Source organism: Asterias amurensis, chromosome 7, assembly GCF_032118995.1.
Source record: "Asterias amurensis chromosome 7, ASM3211899v1".
NCBI lineage: Eukaryota > Metazoa > Echinodermata > Asteroidea > Forcipulatida > Asteriidae > Asterias > Asterias amurensis.
The window spans coordinates 12592086-12619423 of record NC_092654.1 but is presented as its reverse complement, the minus strand read 5'-3'; the positions used below and the strand labels follow the sequence as shown (position 1 = coordinate 12619423).

At 37.3% G+C, this 27338-nt stretch overlaps 1 protein-coding gene across 1 annotated transcript; it reads right to left on the bottom strand.

The window, feature by feature from the left end:
* Positions 1–641: 641 nt before the first annotated feature.
* LOC139939699 (hyalin-like) lies at positions 642–26619 on the bottom strand. Its single transcript, XM_071935775.1, has 17 exons — positions 26360–26619; positions 23773–24012; positions 21898–22131; positions 20643–20888; positions 18912–19151; positions 17377–17616; positions 16086–16328; positions 14388–14645; positions 13530–13646; positions 11988–12113; positions 11404–11442; positions 10610–10734; positions 9377–9447; positions 8121–8293; positions 6577–6745; positions 4893–5072; positions 642–3317 (listed from the first exon to the last, which is right to left on the bottom strand). Exons 1-17 carry the CDS (start codon positions 26439–26441, stop codon positions 3266–3268), a joined length of 2835 nt encoding a protein of 944 aa, XP_071791876.1. The 5' UTR covers positions 26442–26619; the 3' UTR covers positions 642–3265.
* Between the last annotated feature and the right edge of the window lie 719 nt (positions 26620–27338).

The following is a 27338-nucleotide window of genomic DNA, read 5'->3' as shown; positions in this document are numbered from 1 at the left end:
CCATTGAGCTCAAATTTTCACAGGTTTGTTAGTTCATGCATACTTTGAGATACACCAAGTTAGAAGACTGGTCTTAGACAATTACCAATAGTGTCCAGTGTCTTTAAAGGATTCGGGAACTTTTTCTAATACAAAACACAATGTCCACAGATTTACATTAAACTTACACCGTTTGAGATTAATGATAGTAGAAAGCTTCCCTGAAAATAGTAGATGCTGAGGTGATGTAGTTTTTGAGAAATGGGTAAAACAATGTCATGAAAATACGTTTTTACATGCGAAAATAATATTCGTCTCATGATCAGTGAAACGAAAATTATTTTCATTACAGTGTTTTTACTCATTTCTCAAAAACTGCACCAATTTGTCGAAAATTGGGGAGGTAGTGCTTTCTGCTCTACCGGCCAGGCTTCGAATGGATGATACCCAAGCCTACATTCGTATGGACTGTGAAAGGGGTAACCCTGTTTCAGCCCTAGGAGTAGGTGGCAACGGCCTCTGGAAAATATAGTTGTAGCCCAAACCTTGAAGTGTCCTTCAGGCCTTGTGCAAAAAAAAAACCTCAGCAAGTAATATTTTCAGGGAAGCTTTCTCCTATCATTATCTTCAAACTGTGTAAGTTTAATGTAAATCTGTGGACATTTTTTTTTGTCCCCAAAAAAGTACATATACCCTTTAAGCAGAGCAGCTTTGCGAAATGGCTTCAGCTAGCTAAACTGCGTTTACTGTCAGCACTATTACAGAAGTGGGTAGTCACAAAAGAGAAGGATGGGATGATTTAAATCACTGGCTCAGTTTTAACTCAGGTCGGAACAAATAGTCTTATTATACAGTATTATGTACCACAACTAACCATGGAATTTTAACTCGGAGTTATTGTAAACTATAGATAATTATTAACATTTATTAAATATACGACCACTTTAGACTAATATTAAGCATATTCTAATATAATCTATTGTATAATCAATCAGTTTAAGACAACAATAAACCATGCAAGTATTGTAAGTATCGGAACATTTTTGGTTTCCAATGTTATTTGCTTAAAGCATACGGACAACTCGGATATAATATTATCAAAAACTAGTGTTTGCATATTGGTGATATAGACCAACGAAGTTACAAGAAAAGTCATGGGGAGAACAATCATTATGATACATAGTTTTAACACATCAGGATTGACTGACGAAATCAAAACACATTGTTCCACTAAGTTTTCAAAAAATCTGGAATTTCAATTAAAATTACTTCAAAGAAAGTTAAATAATATGACCTTAATGGCACAAGTCCTAATTACAAATAAATTCTAATTAATAATGATATATAAGTCATAGTCATACATAATTAAGGCCAACTCATAATTATAAGATTTTCTCCTGGGCCCAATTTAATAGAGCTGGCAACCAGAAAATATAATGCTCTGCAACACAAAACGTTAGTGGGCCACCAGTTGAAAGTACACTTCGGTAAACAGTAAAACATTTCATGGAATAATATTTCTAGAATGTCTTTCACCATTACCTTCTGTAAACACAGTAAGTTATTTGTAAATCTGTGAACTTTAATTTTTTTTTCTGTTCCGAAAGTGTCCAATGGCTTTAAAACAATACTGTTCTGTGTTCAGCAATTTTTTTATAAGGCCTACTGGCTTTATGAAATTGGGCCGGGTTCTGCCAAAGGGTTCCTTGTGCATTTGGTTGCCTCTATAGTTGTTTAAAAAAAGCTGCCAGTGCAAAAAAGCTAGCTCATATTTTTAGCCATATATATATATTTAAAAGCAAGTGAATAGGCCTACAATTTTGGCAACAAATTGTTCTCAAACTCTGAAGACACAAAACATACCTACAGCATACTAATAATTTGCATATTCTAATTATTTAGCCCTCTATGTGTTTTGTAATATTTATTGTGTCTACACGATCAGTAAATGCTCACAAAAGACCCCTTGCGTCATAGACCTTTTCGCAAATACTGGGGCGCGCGCGTAAAGCTTGGAATTAGGTGCATTGTGGTCTAGCTGATTACAAATTTGATTCATATATATCCCACAATGCACCTCATTCAACAGTCTGCGCTTGCGCATTGGTATTTGCGATAAGGTCTATAGTCACAAGCTCAAACAGCGCCCTCAACGAGGTCACAGGAAGACCTCTGATTGGCCGATAGTTATGTGCCAGACTTCAGCAAAGGCAGTATTTTTGTTGGTGCACCCCACTAAAAAAACCATAGCATGAAGTGTAAAATGCTCAAAACATTCAAAAATACACACACAAAAAAGTGGAGTCTCACAGCTTTTTCAGTTTACAGTAAAGGGAAAATTAAATTACCCAATCGGCTCTTGAACTTTTATTCTCTGCTCAATTTGATATGGGAGAACCTGTACTTGTTCTCCTTCCAATAAAAACACCCCTAGCCAGTGTAATTTTCTAAACGTCCAAGCATCAACCTCAAAAGATTTCTTTACACCTCTCGGCAAATACGACTGTTGCTTAAGAGCCTATATCATCCAAAAACATCAAGCCAACAACCCCAGACAACCATTGGAAATATTTCTACACTATACCCCTGTTAAAGGACTCTCAAATAATAATGTCTAAGACTTTTAGGGCCTACAAAATATAAATTGGGCAGACACTCTATGTTTTCCCTTAGTGGGGTGCACCCTTGTCAGTACCCTGACGCCACAGGCCAGAACAGAGCCTGCATGGTAAAATCTGTGTGGGCGCATACAAACTCTTATTTCTTTGCGATGGCTGAGTGTGTAACTGATGAGAGGTCTCTTATAAGGATGATTCCATAAATGAAACAAAATTTTATCAAAATACATTCAATCTGTTCTTTCCAACCATTACTTCAGAAAATATGTAATAGTAAAAAACACCTCACTTGAACAAATCAGCAGCGTAAAATATACTATGTTCTCCTTTTACTTTTTTGTGCATGCATTTATTTAAATGTTAATTAAGCCTTGGGAGAACAAACTTAATATGAAACACCTCAAATATTACAATTCAAAGAGTTTTGTATATTTAAATCAAACCACTGAGAATATTAACATAATAACAATAATATCGCTAACAAAAGCTAAACAAAATTTATGAAGTTTAACTCCTCACCAAAAACTCCTGTGCCTTTGACATTGAATTTAAGAAACCCATCACGAAAGAGCAATTAACTTTAGTGTAATCGTCTACTCTGGTTAAGAAAGTATAGACATAGAATGAAGCAAAACCTCACTCTGATAAACTTACCCTTAACAACAAACTCAGGTTGCAACCCCTGCATTTTCCATAGCCATGTCATCATTAGAGCTTCCACTGCGGAAAAAAGAGAAGAAGAATACTACAAATAAACATCTGTGTACATGTATATACATGGCTTTACCCAGGCCTATCTCTTTATGTTGGGTCCAGCACTTCTTAACAAAGGTACTTGGTGGCAAATTGCATTCCGTCTAATTTGGGTTTGTTTTTCACAAAAGGTGAAACCTTTCACTGGAACACTGAACGCAGCGTTACATGACAGAGCCCATCTGGCATAATACAGCTTTTGGTTGACCATTTCAGGTTTAAGTTTTAGTCCCCCCCCCCTCCAATTCATCCTCCATACCTTAAGGCAAGTAACATGCAATGGACAAGTTTTGCACAAACTTTAATAATAGTATGGGGAGGTAAAAAAAGAAGAAGTTTGTACATTTGAGGTCTGCCCTTCCAGAAAGACATATAAATACTTAATAAATATAAAATTCATGATTTATAAATCTAGGTAAGCAATAATCAAGAGACTTTAATAAGATGAACTTATTGAGTTCATAGCCTAACAAAGTAAATTAGTTTTGTATTACCATCCTATATCCACCTAATGTTTTTCAGAGCCAAAACACAGTTAAGGGCATTTGCTTGAAGGCTAAAGGACAACACAACACACATAAACAGATATACTGGTGTAAAAGAAGCAGTTGCTGAAATAAATAGATAAAGGAAAGAGAGAGAGGGAAAAAACACTCAGAAAAAGCAAGGGATTAACAATGAAGAAGGTCAGTAAGCACAAGCCATTGTTCTAGTCAATTTGATGCTGCCCTTGACAGCCAAGACCGAGAAAATTTGTTTAATTTCATTGCTTTTCATTTGTTCTGGTTGTGAAGCCAAGGACTCTCAGGAAAGCAAACTGAATCACTGTACCAGCCAAGAACCCAACGGAGAGAAGACAAGGAAGGAAGTATCAGTTTTAGATGTGGGAGGAAAACCCCAGGAAAATATTCCAGGGAAAACCCACGCAGTCAGGTAGGGACTGAAACCCCAATCCATGTTTCGAACCGGGGTCATAGAAGTAGAAGGCAAGAAAAAGTACTATGCCAACCTGCCCCAACCTCACCATTGCCCATGTATCTGACACTTACATACGATTGTTTCTCTACACCCAGGGGTTAATAGGTACCTGGGGATGTGATGTGAGGGCAGGGATGGTTCTTGTGATTGATTGAGCTTTATAGATAGGTTGCAATAGACGCCATCTTTACGGGCAAATTGCATTTAAGCTTGCAGGTGCGTCAAGCGCTCAGTTTATTAACACAACCACGCTGTTTACTAACCAATCAGGCAACGAGTTTTGTAAATTCTGCGCGTGCTGCACGCCGTTCTCGCGCAAAACACATGGCTATGTGTTCCAAATTGCCCGTAAAGATGGCCGATTTACGTCATGTGGGAACTATCTATAGTAGGTGTATATTTGTAGCACAGGTTGTATGCTCCACAGGGGGCTTAGATGGTTTAAGGAATGAATTAAATGGCCCTGTGACCAGGGGAATGGTGGAAGCACTTTGAGATGCCCGTCCCCCATGTGAAAAGTGCTTTTTAAAAACTGGTTGTTATATTATCATTATTATTTCTCACCCATCTCCACTCATGTTGACCTTTGCTTTCTTGCCCTTGCTGTACACGCAGTATGCGATGATTCCGATGATAATACAGAGGGCAGGGACACCAAGGCCAACTGACAATCCTATGATGAGGGCTAGATCTTGTTGCGGTATTGGTTCGCAGGTTTCCCCTGTAGTCTCTGCTGGGCAATTACTTCAAGGAAAGATATTCAAATTGCAAAAAGGTAAATGTTCAAATTGTCATAAACTCTTATTTTGTAATCCCGGTTTCAAAAAATTACTGAAAAGGGTTTGAATAAAACACAATAAGTTCAACTTAATTGATTTTATAATCTCGGTAAAAAAAATAAAAAATTAAACAATTGCACCAAACTTAGTTCAAAATCACGAAACATGTTCTTAATATTGTTTTATTAACTAAATAATAATAATAATAATAATAATAATAATAAGACCTGTAATGCGCACGTATCCATCCTGCTGGGTGTTCAACTCATAACCAATATTTCTTTCTCCTACTTTCTAAAATGTATTAAGATGGGGTATCCTTTGCAGGAGCCCTGTGTACAAACAGTAGTAAAATAGTAGGCCTACTATACAGAGCATTAAGAAATGCCTTAAACTAAAATAGTTAACTACAGAGCATGTAAGAAAAGTCATGAATGTTAATAGTCAACTACAGAGCAATAAAACAAAACCATGAATCAAAATATTAAAACAGAGAGCACGTAAGAACCACATGTAGTAAAAACAGAGTATGTAAGAACCAAAATAGTTAAATAAAGAGCATGTTAGAACCAAATAACAGTTAAGAGCATATAAGAACCAAATAATAGTTAAATCAACCAAATAATAGTTAAATAAAGAACATATAAGAACCAAATAATAGTTGAATAAAGAGCATGTTAGAACCAATAGTTAAATAAAGAGCATGTAAGAACCAAATAGTAAAATACAGAGCATGTTATAACCAAAATAGTAAAATACAAAGCATGTAAGAAAAGGTAAGGACACACACAAATATGTTATAAAACAAAAAGTTACAACACAAATATTTACAAAAATGAAAAACGCATCACAAAACCAGGGTGTGTTACTTTACCGCCTGAACAAGAGTATGCACACAAAAAATATGTGCGCCTTCGATCTGCATTTAAAGGCACTGGACACTATTGAAAATCATTCAAAATAAATGTTAGAATGTAACAACTTGGTAATGATCAATGGAGAGCTGTTGATAAAGCATTGTGAGAAACGGCTCCCAAAGAAAGAAAAGCAGTTTTAGAGAAAGAGCTTTTTTTTCTTCTCCAATATTAAAAGACATCAGGCCAGAAGCCATTTAGGCATTTGAAAGCTCACAAATTTGTGCAAGAAGGGTGTTTTTTCCATCATTCCCTTGCAACTTTTATGACCAATTGAGCCAAAATTTTGTGTTATTGTATGCATATGTTTGGATAAACCAAGTGAAAATACTAGTCCTTGACAGTTACCATGTGTGTCAAGTGTAGGCCTGGGCGATAAGTGAACTTACTACTCGACCAGTCGGCCCTCAAATTGTTGCGACTACTACACTAGTGGTGACTAATTTTTAATTCCCAAGTTGCATATCCGCAAACTACCCAGTGTCTTTAAGCAAAAGAGAGGCAAAGATGTAAGAGTTAAGAACTAAGAATAAAGACCATTCAATTCTCACTTACCTACATAGTACGGGTTTCCCAACCTCGTGGGTGCATGTGCCTTCATTGCAATATTCAGAGTTTGAAGTACAGACAGAAACACAAGTGGGAATGCATTTTCCAATGGTGTTGTCATTTACCAGTGAATATCCTTCGGCACATTTTGCTGCGGCACAAACGTCTGTGTGATCTACAACAAGATGTCAAGAAGAAACGTTATTGGCAGATAGTACAGACCCAGCGCGATCTCAATGTCATTCACGGCGTTCAGACACAGTACTTAAAGGAACACGTTGCCTTGGATCGGTCGAGTTGGTCTTTGACAAGCGTTTTTAACCGTTTATTATAAAATGCATATGGGTAGAAAGATGTTGTAAAAGTAGAATACAATGATCCACACAAACATGCCTCGAAATTGCACGGTTTTCCTTTTACCCTGTCGACTAAAACGATCGGCCATTTATGGGAGTCAAAATTTTGACTCCCATAAATGGCCAACCGTGATAGCTCGCGACGTAAAAGGAAAACCGTGCAATTTCGAGTGATACTTGTGTGGATCATTATATTCTACTTTTAAAACATCTTTCTAACCATATGCATTTCATAACAAACGGTTTCAAACGCTTTTAATAGACCAACTCGTCCGATCCAAGGCAACGTGTTCCTTTAAGTTGGTTTAACTCATGCTTCAACCCGATTGAGCTCAAATGGCTCTAAAGTTAGACCGAATCGAGTTCAACCCCAAAAAGACAGACCATTGACCTCTGTAATCATAACGTAAATACACGAAGACCAATAAACAGGACAGTATACCGGATGTTAGAGTAACAGGGTCGCATTTGCTTCAACTTCTTAAAAACCAAAGATAAACCGTTTCGGGTTTAACTAAGTGCTGTCCGAATGCAAGGGGAACAACTTTTTACAACTATCTCGAAAGTTAAACTGGTTCGGGTCTAACTTAGTACGCTGTCTGAACATGAACATACCCATTTACTTATTGATCATCGCTCAAGCCTCAGACACCTTGACGTTATTACACATTTTTAAGTAAAACTGGAGGGTAATAATCATTGGGGGACTTTATGTCATACAGAGAAAAAGAGGATAGGTAGAGAATATATGAAAATTATTGTAGTATCTTAAAAAAAATCTGAAGTTTGCTGAATAAAAAATGAAAAAGAACAGTGAAACAGCGCCCCCAAAATAAAATGAATAACACAAAAATAAAAAACTTTAAAAAACAAACATGACAACTTTTAGTGGCTGTGACAGGGCTCAAATTTTAGGGAAAAATGCACAAGACAGGGCTTGGAGTTAGAAAATTTTACTAGACTAAAATTTTGTTTGCAAGACCAAAATAAAGATGCTTTAAATTATCTTGAAGAATTGTCAATAGTGTCCAATGCCTTTTAAATGCAGATCGATGGCGCAATCATTTGCGCATATTCTTGTTCGCATTCGAAAACAACTTTTTTTGTAAATTTTTGTGTTATAAACTTGTAAGATTTCGTTTTCGTTTTTCTCAGTTTTCTGTGTCCCCTTCAAATCCAGCTTTTGTCACTCACCCTTGGGATCTTGACAACTTGTACAGTTAACCACAACGGCTAAGCTTCCCATCCTTCCAGATTCAACGGCAGCTTTTATCGATTTGTCGTAAAACTCATCTGCACTCATACCCCTAATGTCCTCTTTGGAGAAGTTATAGATGACGTTGTGCGGTATGATGACACTGCCATTTCTACAGAATCAGAGAGGGAAAAGTTTGTTCTGATTTGGCATCTAATCAGGGAAACACATTAGCTTCTGGCAAGACTTTTTATATGCCCAATTTCGTGTTATTTTATAGATACCTGTATAATACATCGGCATTTAAAATACTGATTATTGTATTTCATTTGCAGCTGAAACATAAAGGTCACAAAACAACTCTTTTAAAAACAACCACAGTAGGCCTAACAACAATACAAATTAAATATACAGAAAATACAGTATGACAAACCATAACTAAAACAAAATTAGATATTAAAAAATACAAATTAAATACCAATTAACATAAATTACAGTAAGACATACAATTACTGTAAAAAATCACAAGCTAAACAATTTCTTATACTACCCTTTCACGTGGATGTGAGAAATATGTTATTTACTGCTTTATTACAGAATTATACAGATGGATTTTCGATTTGCTTTTGAATGTGGCATATTGATTTCAGTTGAAAAAAAATGTTTCACCTGTCTATCTATATCTGGAGTGCGTTTTGGCGACCCCATTCAAGCCCAACCGACTCAACAAGTCGGTTACCATTTGGTCTGAACAGCATCGTCAAACACGCTTCCGGTTGGGATCGCCAAAGAGCACTCCTATACATCGTTTAGACAATGTATGAAGAATTTATCTGAAGTAAACTTTAGTCTTTATGAGGACAGTGCAAAAATCAACGTAATGCTGTATGCGTCACCTGTTGAAAAAAAACCTACAGGACACCAAGATGCGATTCGAACCCTAGACTTTCCAACTCTTCATTCTATTTTCTTTTTCCTTTTTCGGCAAGACTTGGAAAGTTCTGTCTGCAGCCGATATGACTCATGAGAGTGGTTTTTTTATCTGTAAACTACAGAACTTGAGTCAATTTATCAATCAATTAGACGACATTTGTATACATGTAATGACAAAATCAACAAACAATTGTCAAAGGAGCTCAAGACAAATACATGGAGTTTATTAAAATACTCTTGTTGATGTAGATAACATTTGGGTAGTTTCTTGAAAAAATGAGTCCACCGCCCAAAGGATGGAAAAAGCTGATGCTTTACTTACCTTATACTTGTTTGGTTGACATCAATCCGTATAAAACTGTCGACGGACACTTGCTGATAAAGGGGCGTTACCTGTTGATAAACAAAGCATCCCAACAACACAATAATAACAAACAGCATTTATAAAGCGTATTATGAATCTCAGATTCCTCAATGCGCTGAACAATGGAAACAAATGCTTAAACATGAACAAGTAAGAATATAGGCCTACATTACTATGTTATAAAATATCCTACAGAAAAGATTTTACAATCACACAAGTAGATACAAAACGCAGTGGACACTATTGGTAATTACTCAAAATAATTATCATCATTTCTTGATTACGAGTAATGGGGAGAGGTTGATGGTATAAAACATTGTGAGAAACGGCTCCCTCTGAAGTGCCGTGATTTTCGAGAAAGAAGTGATTTTCCATCAATTTGATTTCGAGACCTAAAGTTTAGAATTTGAGGTCTCGAAATCAAGCATCAGAAAGCGCACAACTTCGTGTGACAATGGTGTTTTTTTCTTTCATTATTATCTCGCTAGTTCGATGACCGATTGAGCTCAAATTTTCACAGGTTTGTTATTTTATGCATATGTTGAGATAACACCAACTGTGAAGACTAGTCTTTGACAATTACCAATAGTGTACACTGTCTTTAACACACATACAAATATATCAATAATTCAATAAGGATTATTCCCTCCACACACACATTAAATCAGGAGCATATTATGAACATTGCAAAGGTGTTTTATGACTAAAATATGTATGTTTCAAGCCCGGCATCAATTGCTAGATTGAGTAAATATCCAGCAAAACATTTCCTTATACAGAAAACTTTTGGGTTTAGGGAAACTTCTTGTACAAACCTACCCAAACTTTATAGTGTTGTAGTATTGTGTCCGCCATATTGTCAAAACGGTTTAGTGGGCGGTAAGCAGAGCCATGCAAGGGCCCAATTTCATGGCTCTGCTTACCGCCGAATTCTGCGCTTACGAGCACGATTCCCCGCTTACGTACCAGCGCCAAATTTCTGGGCTAGCCTTGTAAGCGTAGAATACCTAGTAATGTGAAGTACGTACGCACGCGCAGAAGCCAAAATTCGCCGCTAACCCGTGACATACGCTTGCCGTTAGCACAGAATTCCCTGCTTCCGTAAGCGCGGATTCTGTGCTTACGGTAAGCAGAGCCATGAAATTGGGCCCAGGTGGGATACATTTTAGATACATTAGTGATTGTACTCACTTGAATTATGAAGGTTCTGACGAGAGCGATGCATTCAACAGTTTGAGTGTCAACATAGGGCTCACATGCACTCACTGAAGAATCAGCAATGGCTATCTCAACATTAAAAACCTTCTCAAAGTTTTCTAAAATTCAAAAAAAGAAGAAGATTATTGTACATCTTTGAAGTTCAGTATTGGAGGTATTGGAAGTGGTGGATCAAAGCAGGCATGCTTTAAAAGCATAGTAAACTAAGTTGGATTTGAAACTTTGCATGGTGGAAATACAACACAGAAAAGTTTGCGGTAAAACCATGTTATGACTATCTCTAAATGAGTTCGGGTGGTTCTGAAAAGAACCGTTGGTTTCAACTCTGATCGGGGCATACTGATTGAAACATCAAGTGGACACCAACTTTTCTTTTCAGAACCACCCAAACTCATTAAGAGATAGTCATTACTTTGTGTTACCGGAAACCTTTCCATATCATAGTATACAAACGTACTATAGTTTACATTTGGTTTTTTGAACCGTTCGACTGCTTTAATCCTACAAGATTGGAGATATTCAATAATAATAATAACAAATAATAATTGTGGCTTCTTATATAGCGCACATGTCCGTCACTCAGTGACGCTCCTGGCGCTGTAACACAGTATTTCCTGCAAGATGTGGGACTGTTTTTGAATTATGAGACCTAATTCTTATAGCACCATGTAATGTTTTACAAGGTGCTGTGGCGCAATTTGCTGCCAATAAAACACAATATGTTTGATTGTTTTGTGTTGAACGGGGAAAAAAATTGCTTTATTTACCTGTGGAGTCTAGGTCTGGAAATACGACAGGAGCTGAGCCTATGGTCAAAAATAAGAACAAAAACCAAGTTGATATTAGATTCAATTAGAAACACTTTTAAAGTGAGATCACATTTGCATAAAGAAAAAAGCAATGGGTACTATCAGCATAGAGAAAGGTAATTACCCAAAATAACTGTTAGCATAAAAAATTACTTGGTAATGACTAATGAAGAGCTGTTGCTAGTTTACACTGATGTGAAAAACATCTCCCTCTGAAGTAACAAAGTATTTGAAAAAGAGGTTATTTTTTTCTCACTCAATTAATAAAAGACTTCAGGCCTGAAGCCTTTTATTAGGCATCTGAAAGCACACAGTGCATCGAGGGTGTTTTTTATTTGTCTATTATTCTCTCGCAACTTAAATGACAAGTTTGAGACCAACATTTTACAGGGTTGTTATCTTATGCACATGTTGGGATACACAAAGTGAGAATACTGCATGGTCTTTGACATTATAACCAATGATGTCAAGTGCCTTTTAATTTCAAGAAACTTTATAGTTCCCTGAAACAACACAAACATTGAGACATCCTAATATCTTACTGCAAGAGTACATTCCATCACCGAAGTACCCCTCCTTGCATGAGCAATTGAACATCTCAGGTGGTTCGAGGTCCAGACAGTCTGCCATAGCATGACATGGCTGGTCAACTTTACACTCATCTTTATCTGTGGACAAAACAAAAACAAAATCAAAACAAATTTTAAAAGGAACTTTACAGAATCGGCTTTTGCTTACAAAACAGTTGCCGGCAGTGTAAGCACTTTATGTAATCCACCAAATACCTAAACTGACAAACCTGTAGAAGTTTGAGATCGATCGGCAATCTGGGTCCCGAGAAAGTAGTGAAACACGTCACAAATTTTGCATTGCATTGATGCCAAAATAAAAATGAATAAAACCCTCACTGAGCGATAAACTCCAAACGTAAAGTTACATTATTTATTTCTCATCAAATATGAAATTTTAGACAGAAATATTTCAAGGGCTGCTTTCTACTATCACCATCAAGTTTTATGTAAATCTGTGATCTTCACGGTTTTTGTTTCTTACCAATTCTGTAACGTTCCTTTAAGTGACGTTATGCATTTCATTCATTCATTCATTTCCATATCACAGAAAGACCAAAGTGCATACAGGAAATAGACAATTACATTAAGTAAACTAACAAAAGAGCTTACAGAATGGCCATCAAATAAACAAGAACTTGAAGAGAAAGGGATATGGGGGCAAATTCCCAAAAGCAAAGCTTGAGGAGGGATGCCTTAAGCTGGCCTCAGGTCGACCTACGATTTTCTTATGCCCGCAACAAACCGTCGGCAACGCGCAGACAAAATATGCTCAGGTCACAAATACTGAGTAATCGTGCGCCTGCGATTGTTTCCCGACTGACCGAATTACGTCATACAAGTTGAAATTGTTCTACTCTTGCGACCGCTAATTTTTTTCGAGCGGCAGCTGTTTCAGTTTCAGTTACGCCCGGTTCATACTTCATGCGAATGCGAAGCGAACGTTGACTTCATAAATTCGCAATGAATAATTCGCAGCAGTTGAACTCTGCTCTACTCACTTGCAAATATCGCTGCGAAAGGAGGGTCGTGACGTCAAATTCACATCAAATTCGCTTCGCATTCGCATAAAGTATGAACCAGGCTTTATGCTCAGTAAAAGTTCCCGATGGTCTTAGCTCAGGCTCAGTAAGTGATCCTGAAAAGTCAGTATCACGACTGTTTTTTGTTGATGCAACGTTGACTTGAGGCCAGCTTTACAGAACAGAAAAGATGCAAACTTAACTAAATCTATTTTTAATTGTTATGATATTAGTATATCTCTCTCGGATTCACCATTTTAAATTGGGTAGGTAGTGCTTTCTGCTCTATTGGCCAGGCTTCTAATTGATGATACCCAAGCCTACATTCGTATGGACTGTAAAAGGGGTAACGGCCTCTGGAAAAAATAATTGTAGCCCACACCTTGAAGTGGCTTTCAGGCCTTGTGTGTCAGGCGACTTGCAATAAAAAAAATAAATAATAAAAAAACACAGGGGCTAGGCAGTCACCCAAGATGTGAATGAAGAAACTTACTTGTACATTGATTGTCACTCAGTGTGTATCCCTCGTTGCAGATGCACTCAGACTCTCCTTTATTGCTTAGTGTGCACATTGAGGTGGCATTGCATTCAGGAGTACACTCTACTGTGCCTAGAATCAAATGAAACAGTCATTAATTTGTGCATTTATTTTACTTTTTGACCAAAAAGTGATGATGTTCTTGACCGAAAAGGTATTTATGAATGGAAATCAAAGTGTGTTGAATCGGTTTTCAACTAGCGGTTTAAACCCGCCGAGGCATGGTTCTTTATAAATTACCTCAACTTTGTCTCGGTAAAATTATCCAGAACCAAGCCTTGTTGGGACTAAACCACCAGTTGAAAAGCTCTCTTCACCACACATTGATTCCCCTGGGTGGATTTCACAAAGAGTTAAGACTAGTTTTATCTCAAGTTAGGACCAGTTTTTTTTATTATGAAATTACCACTAACTAATATCGAAGTCTTATATAGCGCACGTATCTACCAAACAAGGTACTCAAGGCGCTGAGTATATACAAACTTCCAAAAAGATAGGTTATTGCAGTGATGAATTCTGAGACCCAATTATAACTCATTAGTATTTTTAAGGTTCTATGTGATTGATAAAAAATGAAAGAGTTCAAAAGTATGTGTTAATCATCCTAAATGATATGCATAGGTTACAACACTGTTACTTGATTGGATTTTGAAGAGCAATGTTCATGCATAATCATGACAGTTTGTTGACCTTTTTCAATGCCATATAGTTTGCTCATGCGAAGAGCTAAGTGAACTCGAGAGAGGCACCCCACCAAACAAAGGTACTGGCAGAATAGGCAGACTGCTAGCATTAGCCTGTTACACCACTTACCTTCAACACTAATAGTGAAGTCACAAGATGCAGTATTGCCCCTGGAATCAATGGCAAAACACAATACTGTCGTTTCCCCGAAGAGGAACGTTGAGTTATTGGCTGGAACACATAACACTTTGATTTGTTCCTGAGGAGTGTAATCATTGGTGGCCTCTGGCATGTCCCAGATATGAGCAGCCATGTTTGAGCCAGTCGAGGTGACATCAATGGAGACATCATTGGGACAGCCATCAGTAAAATTTGGTGCCAAGGAATCTAGTAAAAGACACAGAGAGCCATTAAAGGCATGGACAACATAGATAGATAGATATAGATAGATAGATAAAATGGTTTATTAAAAAAACTTTCCTTGCAGCACAAAGGCTGAATTACAACAATTTTACATAAATTTAAAATTTGAAATTAAATAGAAGGCAAATTGGTAATAAAAAAATTACTGACGAAACACAATCAGACATCAGTGACACAATTTCAATTCTTTCAGCGTGAATTTTGCTATATTGCGCCTGCAGTAAACACTTTGTTGCAATGCAACTTAGGAATTAAAAATAAGTGACCACTAGTGTCAAAGTCAATTTGAGGGGCGACTGGTCAAGTAGTAAATTCACTAATCACCCAGGCCTACATGAACTGTCAAAGACCAGTGCTCTCACTTGGTGTATCCCAATATGAATAAAAATCGTTTGTTTAAATACCAATTAGGTTTGTATAATGCAATTATTCTGAGTAGTTACCAATAGTGTCCAGTGCCTTTAAACACCTACCTGAGCGGAATTTTCAACAGAAATGGTATTTTTACTTGTTTATAATGCACTTGTTCACCATTTTAATTGATATGTGTACACTTCTGAACTTTTCGCAATTATCGATTAAAAATCAGGCCCCTACCCCTACCTAAAGCTTTTTTGAAAAACTAAAAACACTTCTGCCATTGAGAGCGGGCGTCAAAGGACAATGCCGCTGACGTCATTTGTGGGAGTTTGCTTTGTTATACATCCACGCTGCAACAAAGCGGCTTTATCTACTTATGACGTTTTGAGAGTGGTTACGTAACGGGGCTTTTCGCAAATCTCGCAGATAAGCTCTGGACAAGGGCATACAAAATGATTGTTTTTTTACACAATTGAAACCTATTTATCATCATATGACTCGATTTCCTTATTCATCGAAAACATTTTAAGTGGAATTCAGCAAAGTTCACGACTTGACATTTTAACCCTTGCACAGATTAATATAACAAAATAATTTTTTATTTTTTTTGGAATTCAACCGTGTTTTTCTCCAAACTTTCAATAGCACTCTGTGTAGTAGAACATCACCTTAAGCTCAACAATCACTCTAAAGAACTGAATGAGGGCGTAGATATGGATGCTGTATTTTTTTAGGCTATGAACGTTTATCAAAGTCTAATGTTACATGTTTTTGGTTGAGTTTTTTTTCTTGAGTTGCTGCTGCCAGAATTATGGTATCAACCAAAGGGTTAAAGAATTTTGGAGTTTGGCCAAAAACACTTGAAAAGTACATACATCCTTTTCGTGTGCTCATTAAATAAGAGGGTCATTACACCGACTTTTTCAGATTAGGCAGGGCCTAACTTCATGGTTCTGCTTACAGCAAATTACATACTTAATAAGGGTGTAGAAAGCACCAAATTACATGGTAAAGCATTTCATCTATAATCGAAGCTGCACTTACGAATGCTGACTTTAAATGAACACGTGGACACATCGACATCAGGCGCTTCTGAAGCCGTGCAGACCACGTCTGTTTCCAAACTGCTGAAGGAACTCCCAGATTCTGGAATGCAAGCCACACTTGCTGGATCCCCGTTCTTGAGTGTGGCCTTAGGCAGAAGCCAGGCAACTTTGGCACTTATTCCACCAACACCTTGTTGCCTTATTAAGTCACTGACACACTTGTTGTCTTCAAAGGCTGGAACTGTAACGACAGAATTGAAAAGGCATTTTATAATAATAATAATAATACTAACACTAGGTTCTAAGATAGCACTTTATCACACCACTAATGGCATATCAAAGCGCTAATTTTTTGTCCTGCAAAGTATTAGACCTATTCCTGGGTTTATTATAGACCTACTGGTATTCCAGTCGAGCAAGTTGTCAATATAAGTCAGAATGCAAACGCACAAGCTTTTGCTTCAATGGGTCATGCCTCCATACACTTTCAGTTTGGCAAAATCTTATTGTTTGTATTTGTATATGTTTGTATGGAAATAAATGTTGATTTGATATGGAATTTGAAAAAAAATTAAAAAAAATTAAGTAAAATATTGCTACAATTGCAAAATCAATTCTTCATTCGAATCAAAACAACTATGTGAACCAGACCATATTACAAATGCAAATGAATACGCTTCTTTATCTACACGCAATAGGCATCTTATTTGAGAGAATTATAGCCATGCAATAGCTTAGAGGCACTGGAGTAAGCCATCGGCAACTAGTGTGACTCGTGTCGAAGCCGCAATTGTTTAGTCAAGTCGCGACTACCGTTTTTCAACTACGCGGTTAATCGTGCCCCCGCGACTACATACAAAACTAGTCGCGATCCTGCTTGGTTAACCAATTGTGTCGCACTCGACTTTTCACGACAACATAATTTACCTACGAAACACAATCAGACATCAGTATAACCCAATCCTGCAATCTTTTCAGTGTGAATTTCGCTATGTTGCACCTGCGTCAAACAATCCAACTTTTGAAAACTAGTGTCGAAGTCGTGACAATTTAAGGTACAACTTGTCGAGAACTAAATTCACTAATCGCCAAGGCCTACACATGACACCCATGTTAAATTGTCAAAGACCAGTATTCTCACTTGTATCCCAACATAGGCATATAAGAACAAATCTGGGAAAAATTTGGCTCATGGTCAAATAAGGACTGTTACGTCTGCTACCGCCAGCGTCTCAAAAGTCTCCTTTAAAACTGAGTTCATGAAAGGAGCATAAAAAACACCAACTTACAGACTCGAACAGTAAGTTCACAAGTTTCAATGAGTGTTGGGGTGATGTCATTCGTTGCTGCACACGTCACACTGGTTTCACCCCCTTGAAATATTGCAGAGTCAGGGTCAGGCTCACAGCTCACAGTGGCTCCAGTTGCGGATGGCTTATCCCAGGTAAAGCCAGAGGCTGTAGTTTTGCCGTCATTTGGTGACACATCAATGATGATTGGACCAACACACGGTGCATTGAATACTGGTTCTGAAAAGTAACAAAACAGAGCAACTCAGTCTGTCAGGTACTGTGGGCATATTAGATGTTAAATTTGCATCAAGGATAAAATAAAATATGTTTGCACCGATGAGAGGAAGGACTTTATACTCAGTACTCCCCCCCCCCCCAAAAAAAATAAAAAAATAAAAAAATAATAATACAAAATAAAGATCACAGGAATATTACTCGGGTGGGATTTGAACCCACAACATTTGGAAATCTAGAGCAGTGTCATACCAACTACACCACAAAGATTTCCCAGAAGCGAAAGGCAGTTCGAATCCTATATTTACAACCTAATTGTGGCAAACTAGGGGGCAATTTCACAGCGTTACTCAAGGGCAATTCCACGGTAACGGAAGGACGTTTTGACTCATTAAACAACAATTAAATCATGGATATCTTTAACAGTTTAATTAGTTTCATCAAGCAAATGTCACAGTTTCTTTTATTAAATGACTGCCTTCAAAATGGTCCCCTCTTTTTGGCTGAAAAACTTTTAGTTTATAAAATATGAATATTAATAAGGTCGGTAATGGAAGGATGAATAAAATATGAATATTAATAAGGTCGGTAATGGAAGGACATTTGCTTGATGAAACTAATTAAACTGTTAATGATATCCATGATTTAAATGTTGTTTAACGAGTCAAAACATCCTTCCGTTACCGTGGAATTGCCCTCAAGCAACTTTTTGTGGACACCTTCAGTAATTGTCAAAGACCAGTATTCACTTGGTGTAAATCTCGACATAGGCATAACAACACAAACCTGTGACATTTTGGGCTCAATTGGTCAGCAAAATTGCAAGAAAATAATGAAAGACAAAAACACTATTGCGGCACAAGTTATGTGCTTTCAGATGCTTGAATTCAAGACCTCAACTGAAGTTTCAAAATCAATCTAAATATTATTTGAGTGAGAAATTACTACATTACTTCAGAGAGAGCCGTTTCTCACAATGTGTTATACTATCAACAGCTGTCCATTGCAAGTCACCAAGTAAGTTTTTATGCTTACAATTATTTGGAGATTTACCAATAGTGTCCAGTGTCTTCAAGGATAAGCCTACTTCACAGGTAAGCAAAAAAGTACGACCACCACCAGCTTGTGCATTCACCATGGTTTGGCATAGTTATGTCACTCATTTTTATACAGTTTGCTCTGGAATGAAGCCGTTTCGTGCGCTTACAGTCAGCCTTATGAAATACAAACTTGCTAAATAAGAACAACATTGGCTGTTAAGCAGCTTGTTAAAATTTGGCCTTGCTCATAATACTTACTTGCTCCTACGCTTATCGTGAATGAACAAGACGCTTCCTGATCAGTCAAAACTGAATCTGTAGCCGTACAAGTAACGACAGTAGAAGGGTTAGCAAAATTTGATCCAGAAACCGGGTCACAAGTCACTACTGCTAGTGTTCCATCTGAGTCAGCGTTCGCAGTAGGTGCTACAAAACTATTGGTCCCTGCTATCTCCATTATGTCATCATCAGGGCATCCTTCTGCGTCAAACGTTGGATCTGAAAAAGAACAAGAAAAATCAGTTTTTCTAATTTCAGTACTTTCTTTATTATCTATTTCACCACTTTCGTGGTGTGTGGTTTCATTAAAAGTATTGGCTGGTCCACTTTTGTGGTTTTACGTTTTAAGAAATCTTGTTATGCTCTTTTATTATTTCCTCTTCTTGGTTTGTGCTATTTTGATTTGTACAGCACCTAAGGGTAAGGCGCTTTATAAGAATTATGTATTGTTGTTATTTGTATTGTTATAAAGAGGAGAGCTTCGTCTCAGTAAAATTAGCAACCAGGCCTCGTTGGGATTAAACCACTAGTTGAAAACCTCTTCACCACACATTGATTCCCTTATTCAGAATGGCCCCCAAAATTTTGGATAGAAATTCCAAAATAAACTAGAACAGCGAAGCTGCCATGGCAAGCTGCCGATCACCAGGTAGAACCAATGACTGACAGAAAAACCAATCATTTGATCAACTGATGGTCACAGGGGTGGGGATGTTGACAAGTATGAAGTTATGACATTTAAGGTTTTCATTGCTTTAGCTCATTCTACTGGAACCAGTGATCTTTTTGTTTTATCTTTTCATATTATATACATCTAAGCAGCAATAATTGATTAAAACTTTGCGTCTTCAGTGATGCACTCTTTGAGTTTTATCATTACATGTAAAAAGTGATATTTGATTTAGGTTTCAAGTCAGTACATCATGGAAATAAGGAGTTATGCCTCTTCAATTTGTTCATTGTTTTAGCTCATTCAACTGAAACCAGTGATTAATTCTTTAAGTTTGATCTCTTCATATAAATCCAGATGTCAATGTTTGAGCCTGAAAAAAACTTTAAGTTTTTTGGTATTCCAAAAATAACTTTTTTTTTTTATTCCAAAAACTACAACATTATTTGAAATTATAGCTGAAAATTTCTGAAAATGACTGGCAACTGTTTATAACAATCTCACTTTGGCTTATATATACCAAAACAACTCAACTCAAAGATTTAAACTTAAACCAAAAACTTTAACGGGGACGGACAGACAGACGCCGTACGGAAATTGGTATTGTGGGCACTGCTCTGCAGCTCGCCAGAAATAAGGGTTATTATAAAAGTATGACCCTACCTGGGTACTTTTTGTAGGACACCCAACACAATGTCCACAGATTTACATTAAACTCACACAGTTTGAAGATAATGATGGTACAAAGCTTCCTTTAAAAACTATTTTCTGAGGTGCTGTAGTTTTTGAGAAATGAGTAAAACAAGTCACCAAAACAGTTTTCATCTCTAAAGTTGAAAATCATTTTAGCAGTAAAACGTATTTTTGGGACACTGTTTTACTCACATTTCTATAAAAAAAAATACAGCACCTAAGCTGGTAATACTTGAAGGTAAGCTTTCTACTATCATTGTCTTCAAACGGTGTAAGTTTAATGTGAATCTGTGGACATTGTGTTTTGTGTTACAAAAAGTATCCACATCCTTTAAAAAACTACTTACAAACATGCACAGCGAATTCACAAGTACTGAAGAGAGTTGGGGTTACATCATTTGTTGCTGTACAAGTTACATTAGTTACACCCCCTGGAAATGCTGCCGTATCAGGGTCTGGTTCACAGGACACAGTGGAGTCAGTTGATGCTGGCTCGGTCCAAGTAATACCAGAAGCTGTGTTTTTTCCTGTATCCGGCTGTACGTTAATGATACCAGTAGCGTCACAGGAACCAGGAGTGTTGAATGTTGGAACTGCAAAAGAAGAAAACACAATACATAATGAGGAAGAAACTATAAGGATATAGTAATTTTGTGGGTACAAGCATGTGCAAGTCTCTTTTGTGTCGATCGGTGTTGGCATCTAAAAAAGAGCTGGTGTGATCTCAACGTTTTGAACAGTATACCCTGCTTGTCATCAGGAGAATCCCCAATATACACATTAAGACGGGCTTCTTTGATTATTCAGGTCTCGCTGTAATAGGCAGTGGACACTATTGGTAACAACTCAAAATATTTATTAGCATAAAACCTTACTTGGTATCGAGTAATGGGGAGAGGTTGGTAGTATAAAACATTGTAAGAAACGGCTCCCTCTGAAGCGGAGTAGTTTTCAAGAAAAAAGTAATTTTCCACAAATTTAACTTTAAGACCTCAGATTTAGAATTTGAGGTCTCGAAATCAAGCATCTGAAAGCACACAACTTTGTGTGACAAGGGTGTTTTTCCCTTTCACTATTATCTCGCAACTTCCATGACCGATTGAGCTCAAATTTTCACAGGTTTGTTATTTTATGCATTATGTTGAGATATACCAAGTGAGAAGACTGGTCTTTGACAATTACCATAGGTGTCCAGTGTCTTTAACGCCAGTACGGTGTTAAGAAAATTATTTTAGCATGTAAATTCGGTGACATGGTTTCACGCACTTTTCTCAAAATCTAGCAAGTAATGTTTTATGGTAAGCTTTCTACCATCATTATCTTCAAATCGTGTAAATTTAATGCCAATCTGTGAGTATTGTGTTTTGTGTTACAAAAAGGACCCCAATCTTTAAAGTCCTTTATGCTTCATTTTTGAAAGGGCATGGGTACCAATGCATTTTCTCCATGGTATCATGAAATTGAAAAAATTCTACAGGAGAATTTCAAGGGCACCAAGGCAATGACCAGGGGGCAATGAGGCAATCGCCTTTGTTGCCTCTGTGAACAGTTTTGGGGCATTGTCCCCAAACCAATCGCAAGTCACAAAAAAACAATCCTTACTTGAACCGACTGATACTGTGAAGACGCAAGAGACTTGCTGATCAATCAAAAGAGAATCCATTGCAGTACACGTTACTTCAGTAGCGAGATCGGTAAACGTTGATCCAGTTGGGGGCTTGCAAGTCACTTCAGGATTGGTGTTATCGGAGCCAACAGCAATGGGTGTGTCGAAGTCCAAAGTATCTTCCGTCTCTAATATGATGTTGTTTGGACAGCCTGTGCTAAATGTAGGATCTGGAACAAAATATTCCAAACAAAACTCATTTATGTTGATTAGCGAGAGGTTGAAATATCAAATGACTTATTACAGAGAAGATTTTATTCCACGTTGTCTAGTTTGCAAGAAGACCCTCTTGTCACAAAAAACCTCAAATAGCATTGCCCTCACTGGTGAGGTCAAATGAAGATACCTCATTGGCTTCAATAGTCATCATAATCATGTCCTGACAACTTTTTTAGATAAAAACTGCTTATAATATGAAATACACATGAACATTTTGTTTACCGACTGTATGCCAAATGAAAGTAAGCTTAAAGGATTTGAGTACTTTTTCAAAATGTCCATAGATTTACATGAAACTCTCAGGGTTTGAAGATAATTATAGTGGAAACCTTACCTTCAATACTTACTGAGGTGCTGTAGTTTTTGAGAAATTAGTAAAAACATTGTGATGAAAATACGTTTGTAAATGATTAAAATAATTTTCGTCTCATGAGATGAAAATTCTTTTCATGACATTGTTTTACTCATTTCCCCCAAAACTACAGCACCACAGCACGTAATATTATCAGGGAAGCTTTCTACTATCATTATCTTCAAACTGTGTTTTTTTGGACACTGTGTTTTTTTGTCATGAAAAGTTACATAGACCCTTTAAGTGTGAATCCAGTTTTGACATTTTTCTCTGCTAAAAACAAGGCTGCAAAAAATATTTAAATTTGTGTACCAAAGATCTAACTGCAACAAAATGTATTGAAGCTCGCTGGGTACTGTACAAGTCGAGGATCTGTGTACCATGGTATTTGTAACCCAATGAAATAGAGTATAGGAGTTGTGTTGACTGCAAAATGCAACAAAATACGAACCATTTGGAAGGGAAGGGTTTCGCTTAAAGGCACTGGATATCCTTTGGTAGTTGTCAAAAAACCAGTCTTCTCACATGGTGTATCTCTCAACACATGCATTAAATATTGAACTCAAATGGTCGTCGAAGTTGCGAGAGAATAACGGAAGAAAAGACACCCTTGTCGCACAAATTGTGTGCTTTCAAATGCTTGAATACGACACCTCAGCCGAGGTCTCAAATTCAATTCTAATATTAAAAGGCAGTGGACACTATTGGTAATTACTCAAATTAACTATTGGCATAAAAACTTACTTGGTAACGAATAATGGGGAGAGGTTGAAAGTATAAAACATTGTGAGAAACGGCTCCCTCTAAAGTGACATAGTTTTGGAGATAGAAGTAATTTTCCACGAATTTGATTTTGACACCTCAAGTTTAGAATTTGAGGTCTCGAAATCAAGCATCTGAAAGGACACAACTTCGTGTGATACAAGGGTGTTTTTTTTCTTTCATAGTTATCTCACAACTCCGACGACCGATCGAGCTCAAATTTTCACAGGTGTGTTATTTTATGCATATGTTGAGATACACCAAGTGAGAAGTATGGATTTTGACAATTACCAATAGTGTCTATTGTCTTTTATTAAAGTGGGAAGTACGTAACTTCTTTCTCAAAAACTATGTTACTTCAGAGGGAGCTGTTTTTTCACAATGTTTTATACCATCAACAGCTCTCCGTTGCTTGTTATCAAGTAGGTTTTTAAGCAAACAATTTTGGGGGAGTAATTACCTAATTAGGCCTACTTACACACTTTTACATCAAAAGAACATGTAGCTGTTTGGTCAGTCAAATCTGTGGCAGTGCAGGTTACAGTTGTCATCCCTCCATTGAATATACCTCCGTTGGGCTGATCGCATGACACTGCAGCTGGGTTACCGTTTTCATCTGTAGCTGTGGGGAAGATCCAGAATGCCCTGGCTACATTCTTATTGGCATCTGGTTGGACGTTTACTTCTTCGACACATGGGGCTGCATCGAACACTGGATCTACAAAGGAAAACATAAAAAAGTTCAGAAACCAACAAATCTTGAGTGGAGCGATCTGGAGTGTGTGCGGCCAAGCGGTTAAGCAGATTGGACTCAATCTCTGGTGTTTCTAAACAGCAGCGTGAGGGTTCGAGTCCAGGTCAAGACACTTATGTCCTTAAAAGGTACATTACAGAGTTGGTAAAGAAAAACCTGTCCAAGATCACAGATTTAAACTTAACTTACACAGTCAAATGATAATGATAGTAGAAAACATCCCTTTAAATCTTTCTGTGTGAAATGTCAAATTTGATGAGAAAAAAATTATAAAACAGTTTCCTGTTTGGAGGTTGCTCAATGAGTGTTTTATTTAGTTTTTTAATCAATGTCATGGAAAATGTGTAATTGTTTTTTTCACTATTTTTGCATGACCCAGATGGCCCAACGATCTCAAGCTTATGGTTTATGAAAATATGTTTTACAGAGTTTCTTACTTTATTACGCCTTTTAACCAAAAAGGTATTTATGAATGAAAAATAAAAGGTAGCTACTAGTTCTTTCACGGCTGTTTTTAAAACCTTGCAGGATTGAATTACCTTTATCACACGGCAATTCCACCCTGCTGGTTTATAAACGGCCGTGAAAGACTAGTCGCTACCCTTTTATTCCCTTAAATGGTGCTATGTGAATAAATTGGTCTTTAGCCTATTTCAAACAAAATTTCTAAATGATTTTAGCTTGCAAAATCGAATCGATGTTATAATAAAATCGCAAATTTGCGTCATGTGAAATGAATCCATATGATGAAACTCAATTCAATTCAATAAAGAAAACATCTATTTTGGTATTGCCTTCACACGATAAAATACATGTTTCATAATAGTAACAGTTATAAACAGTTACAATTCAGTAGGGCAAAACTTAGGATACATGTATGTGAAGCCTTAGCTTTTGTACCCTAACCTACATAATAATTAAAGACTCTTAAAGACAAAGACAAGGGACAACAAGGACGGAAGTGCTTCGAATTTAGCATGAATGAATGCTAAAACAAGAGTAAAACAAGGTGGTATGCACTTAGCCCAACTTGTTGAGCTGTTAATGGCTCTGCTTTTAACATCGGTCTCATCACTGTCACCATTGTAATGATGCACTACTCATGTACTTATGTACATAAATTTACCTAAATTTAAAAATGATAAAGAGCATTAAATTTTACTGATTTAAGATTACAAAATAATGCAGCAGAATGGTCAAGAAAACCAGCGTCATTACTCTACAGACCCGCGTTACATCCCGGATCATGACAGAAGACCTTCTAAAAAAATCGCATCCTGCCTGTACGATTTATAAGATCGAAAAGATTCTTTTATTTATAAAAGAGTCAGAATCAGCAACCAGCATACATGTAAGGGCACCAAGGCAGTTGCTGAGGATGGGTTATTTCTGCGACATCATTAAATTGTTACATCAGAAGTAAAAAACTTGAACCTTCCAAATTCTTATCCGGCCCGAATCTACATACAGTACCCTCGGTGTGACTCAATCCGGAGTCCCAGAGGTGGAAGCCGAGGGGAAAGACACACACATGATGACCGACCGAGTGCCCTTCGCCCCTTCCGGCAAGTTCGGACCAATTTCGGACGGACAGTTGGAACACAACTTCACACAATTCGTCCCACAATTCAGTCACGTATAGTTACTTACCACAAAATGTTCCCAAAAGTGTAAAAACACAGCTGAACTCAACCGCGTGTTCGGACAGTTCTTCAAATATAACCGGACCCAACGTTTTTCTAGAATCGGATAGCCCACGCCACCAAGAGTGTTTTCGCTTTGGGGTGTGTGCGCCCTCTCCGTCGGCCGTTCGTGATCCATAATGCAAAAAATAATGTAATAATTTTTTTTTTTTTTTTTTTTTTTTTAAAGGAACGTACAAAATATGAAGCTTGTTTGAAATTAATGGAAAAAATATGAAATAATTCTAGAATTGGTTCTTTTAGTTGAATAGTTGGAAGAGTGGGTGGGGTCCACAGACTGTGTCTAAAAAGGAGAAGACGAACAACAAAATGACACAGATACTTAGGAAAAGAAAACACATTACAGGGGTCCAACGGCAAAAAATGTTTTGTCAAAGAGTGCACGTGCAAAATCAAAATAACTGCAGATTTCTAATCTTTTCTTTGCGGATTACACTAAGCCTATTAGAAATTATGTTAAGATTGTCTGTGTATACAACGTAGAAGTACTAGGCCTCCTGAGCTAGGCCTAATAGGTCTGGAGTAAAAACAAAATAGTGGATGAATTAAATTATAGTGAAATAAATAAGACATACATAAATAAGTTAAATTTAACATTTACTGCTTACCTGCGCCAGACGCGGCACTCCAGATGCAAACAGACAATGAAAAAAATGCACACCAACTGCGGAGACAAGATTCCACAAACATTTTCCTGCAATGTCGACCCGCCAGGGTAAAAACAAAACAATTTCCCGCTCACACAGAAATGTCGTTTTGAAGTGACGACACAAAATGCCACCGTACACAGCAGGCTTTTGAGTTGAATCAGAGAAACAGTTTAGATGCGAAGTCCAATCTGATACTGGTCACCACACCCAAACATTGAAAACGGCAAAATGGCTACACTTTACTCGCACTGTGAACATAATATTATTCGGTTGCGTTGTTAAGGCAACCGGTTACTATTTAACCATACAAGAGTTTGTCTGAATAATCCCTTGTAAGAGCTCATGGGCCCAGATGGAATTGATATAAAGCATCAGTTCATAACACATTCAAATTAAAAAAGCAAAAATCAATCAAATTTTCATTTTGTTCGATAATCCATACCTAAACAAGGGAAAATAAAATTAGATAAAGTTTAGATAAATTGCAATGTTTTTTGCTAATCACTTATTTCATCGTAAATGATTTACATGATGAGTGGATAGCCTACTCATGGTTGCAATACAGGAATACTTTATAAGCAGTGGCGTAACCAGAGGGGGGGCAGGGGGGCCGGCGCCCCCCCGCTCGGAACCCTTGCCCCCCCCCCCCCCTCTTGCCCCCCATATGAAATCAGAGATAAGTATATTCTTATAGGCCTTATATATAAATCGTTTAAGGCTGCATAAAATGCTGCCGTAAAACGGAAAACTTTTATTCATTATCAGTAGGCCCTATGTGGACTATAACATGAAAAATGCGTGGAAACGCGCGCGCGATCGTATTGGCGGTAAATGTTTGTTGTGGTTTTGCGGTTACAGAGAGTGCAGGATGTGACAAAGTTCTGTTAAATACGTGGTGGTCTGAACGCAGACCAATAGCTCCGTAAACACAAAGTCA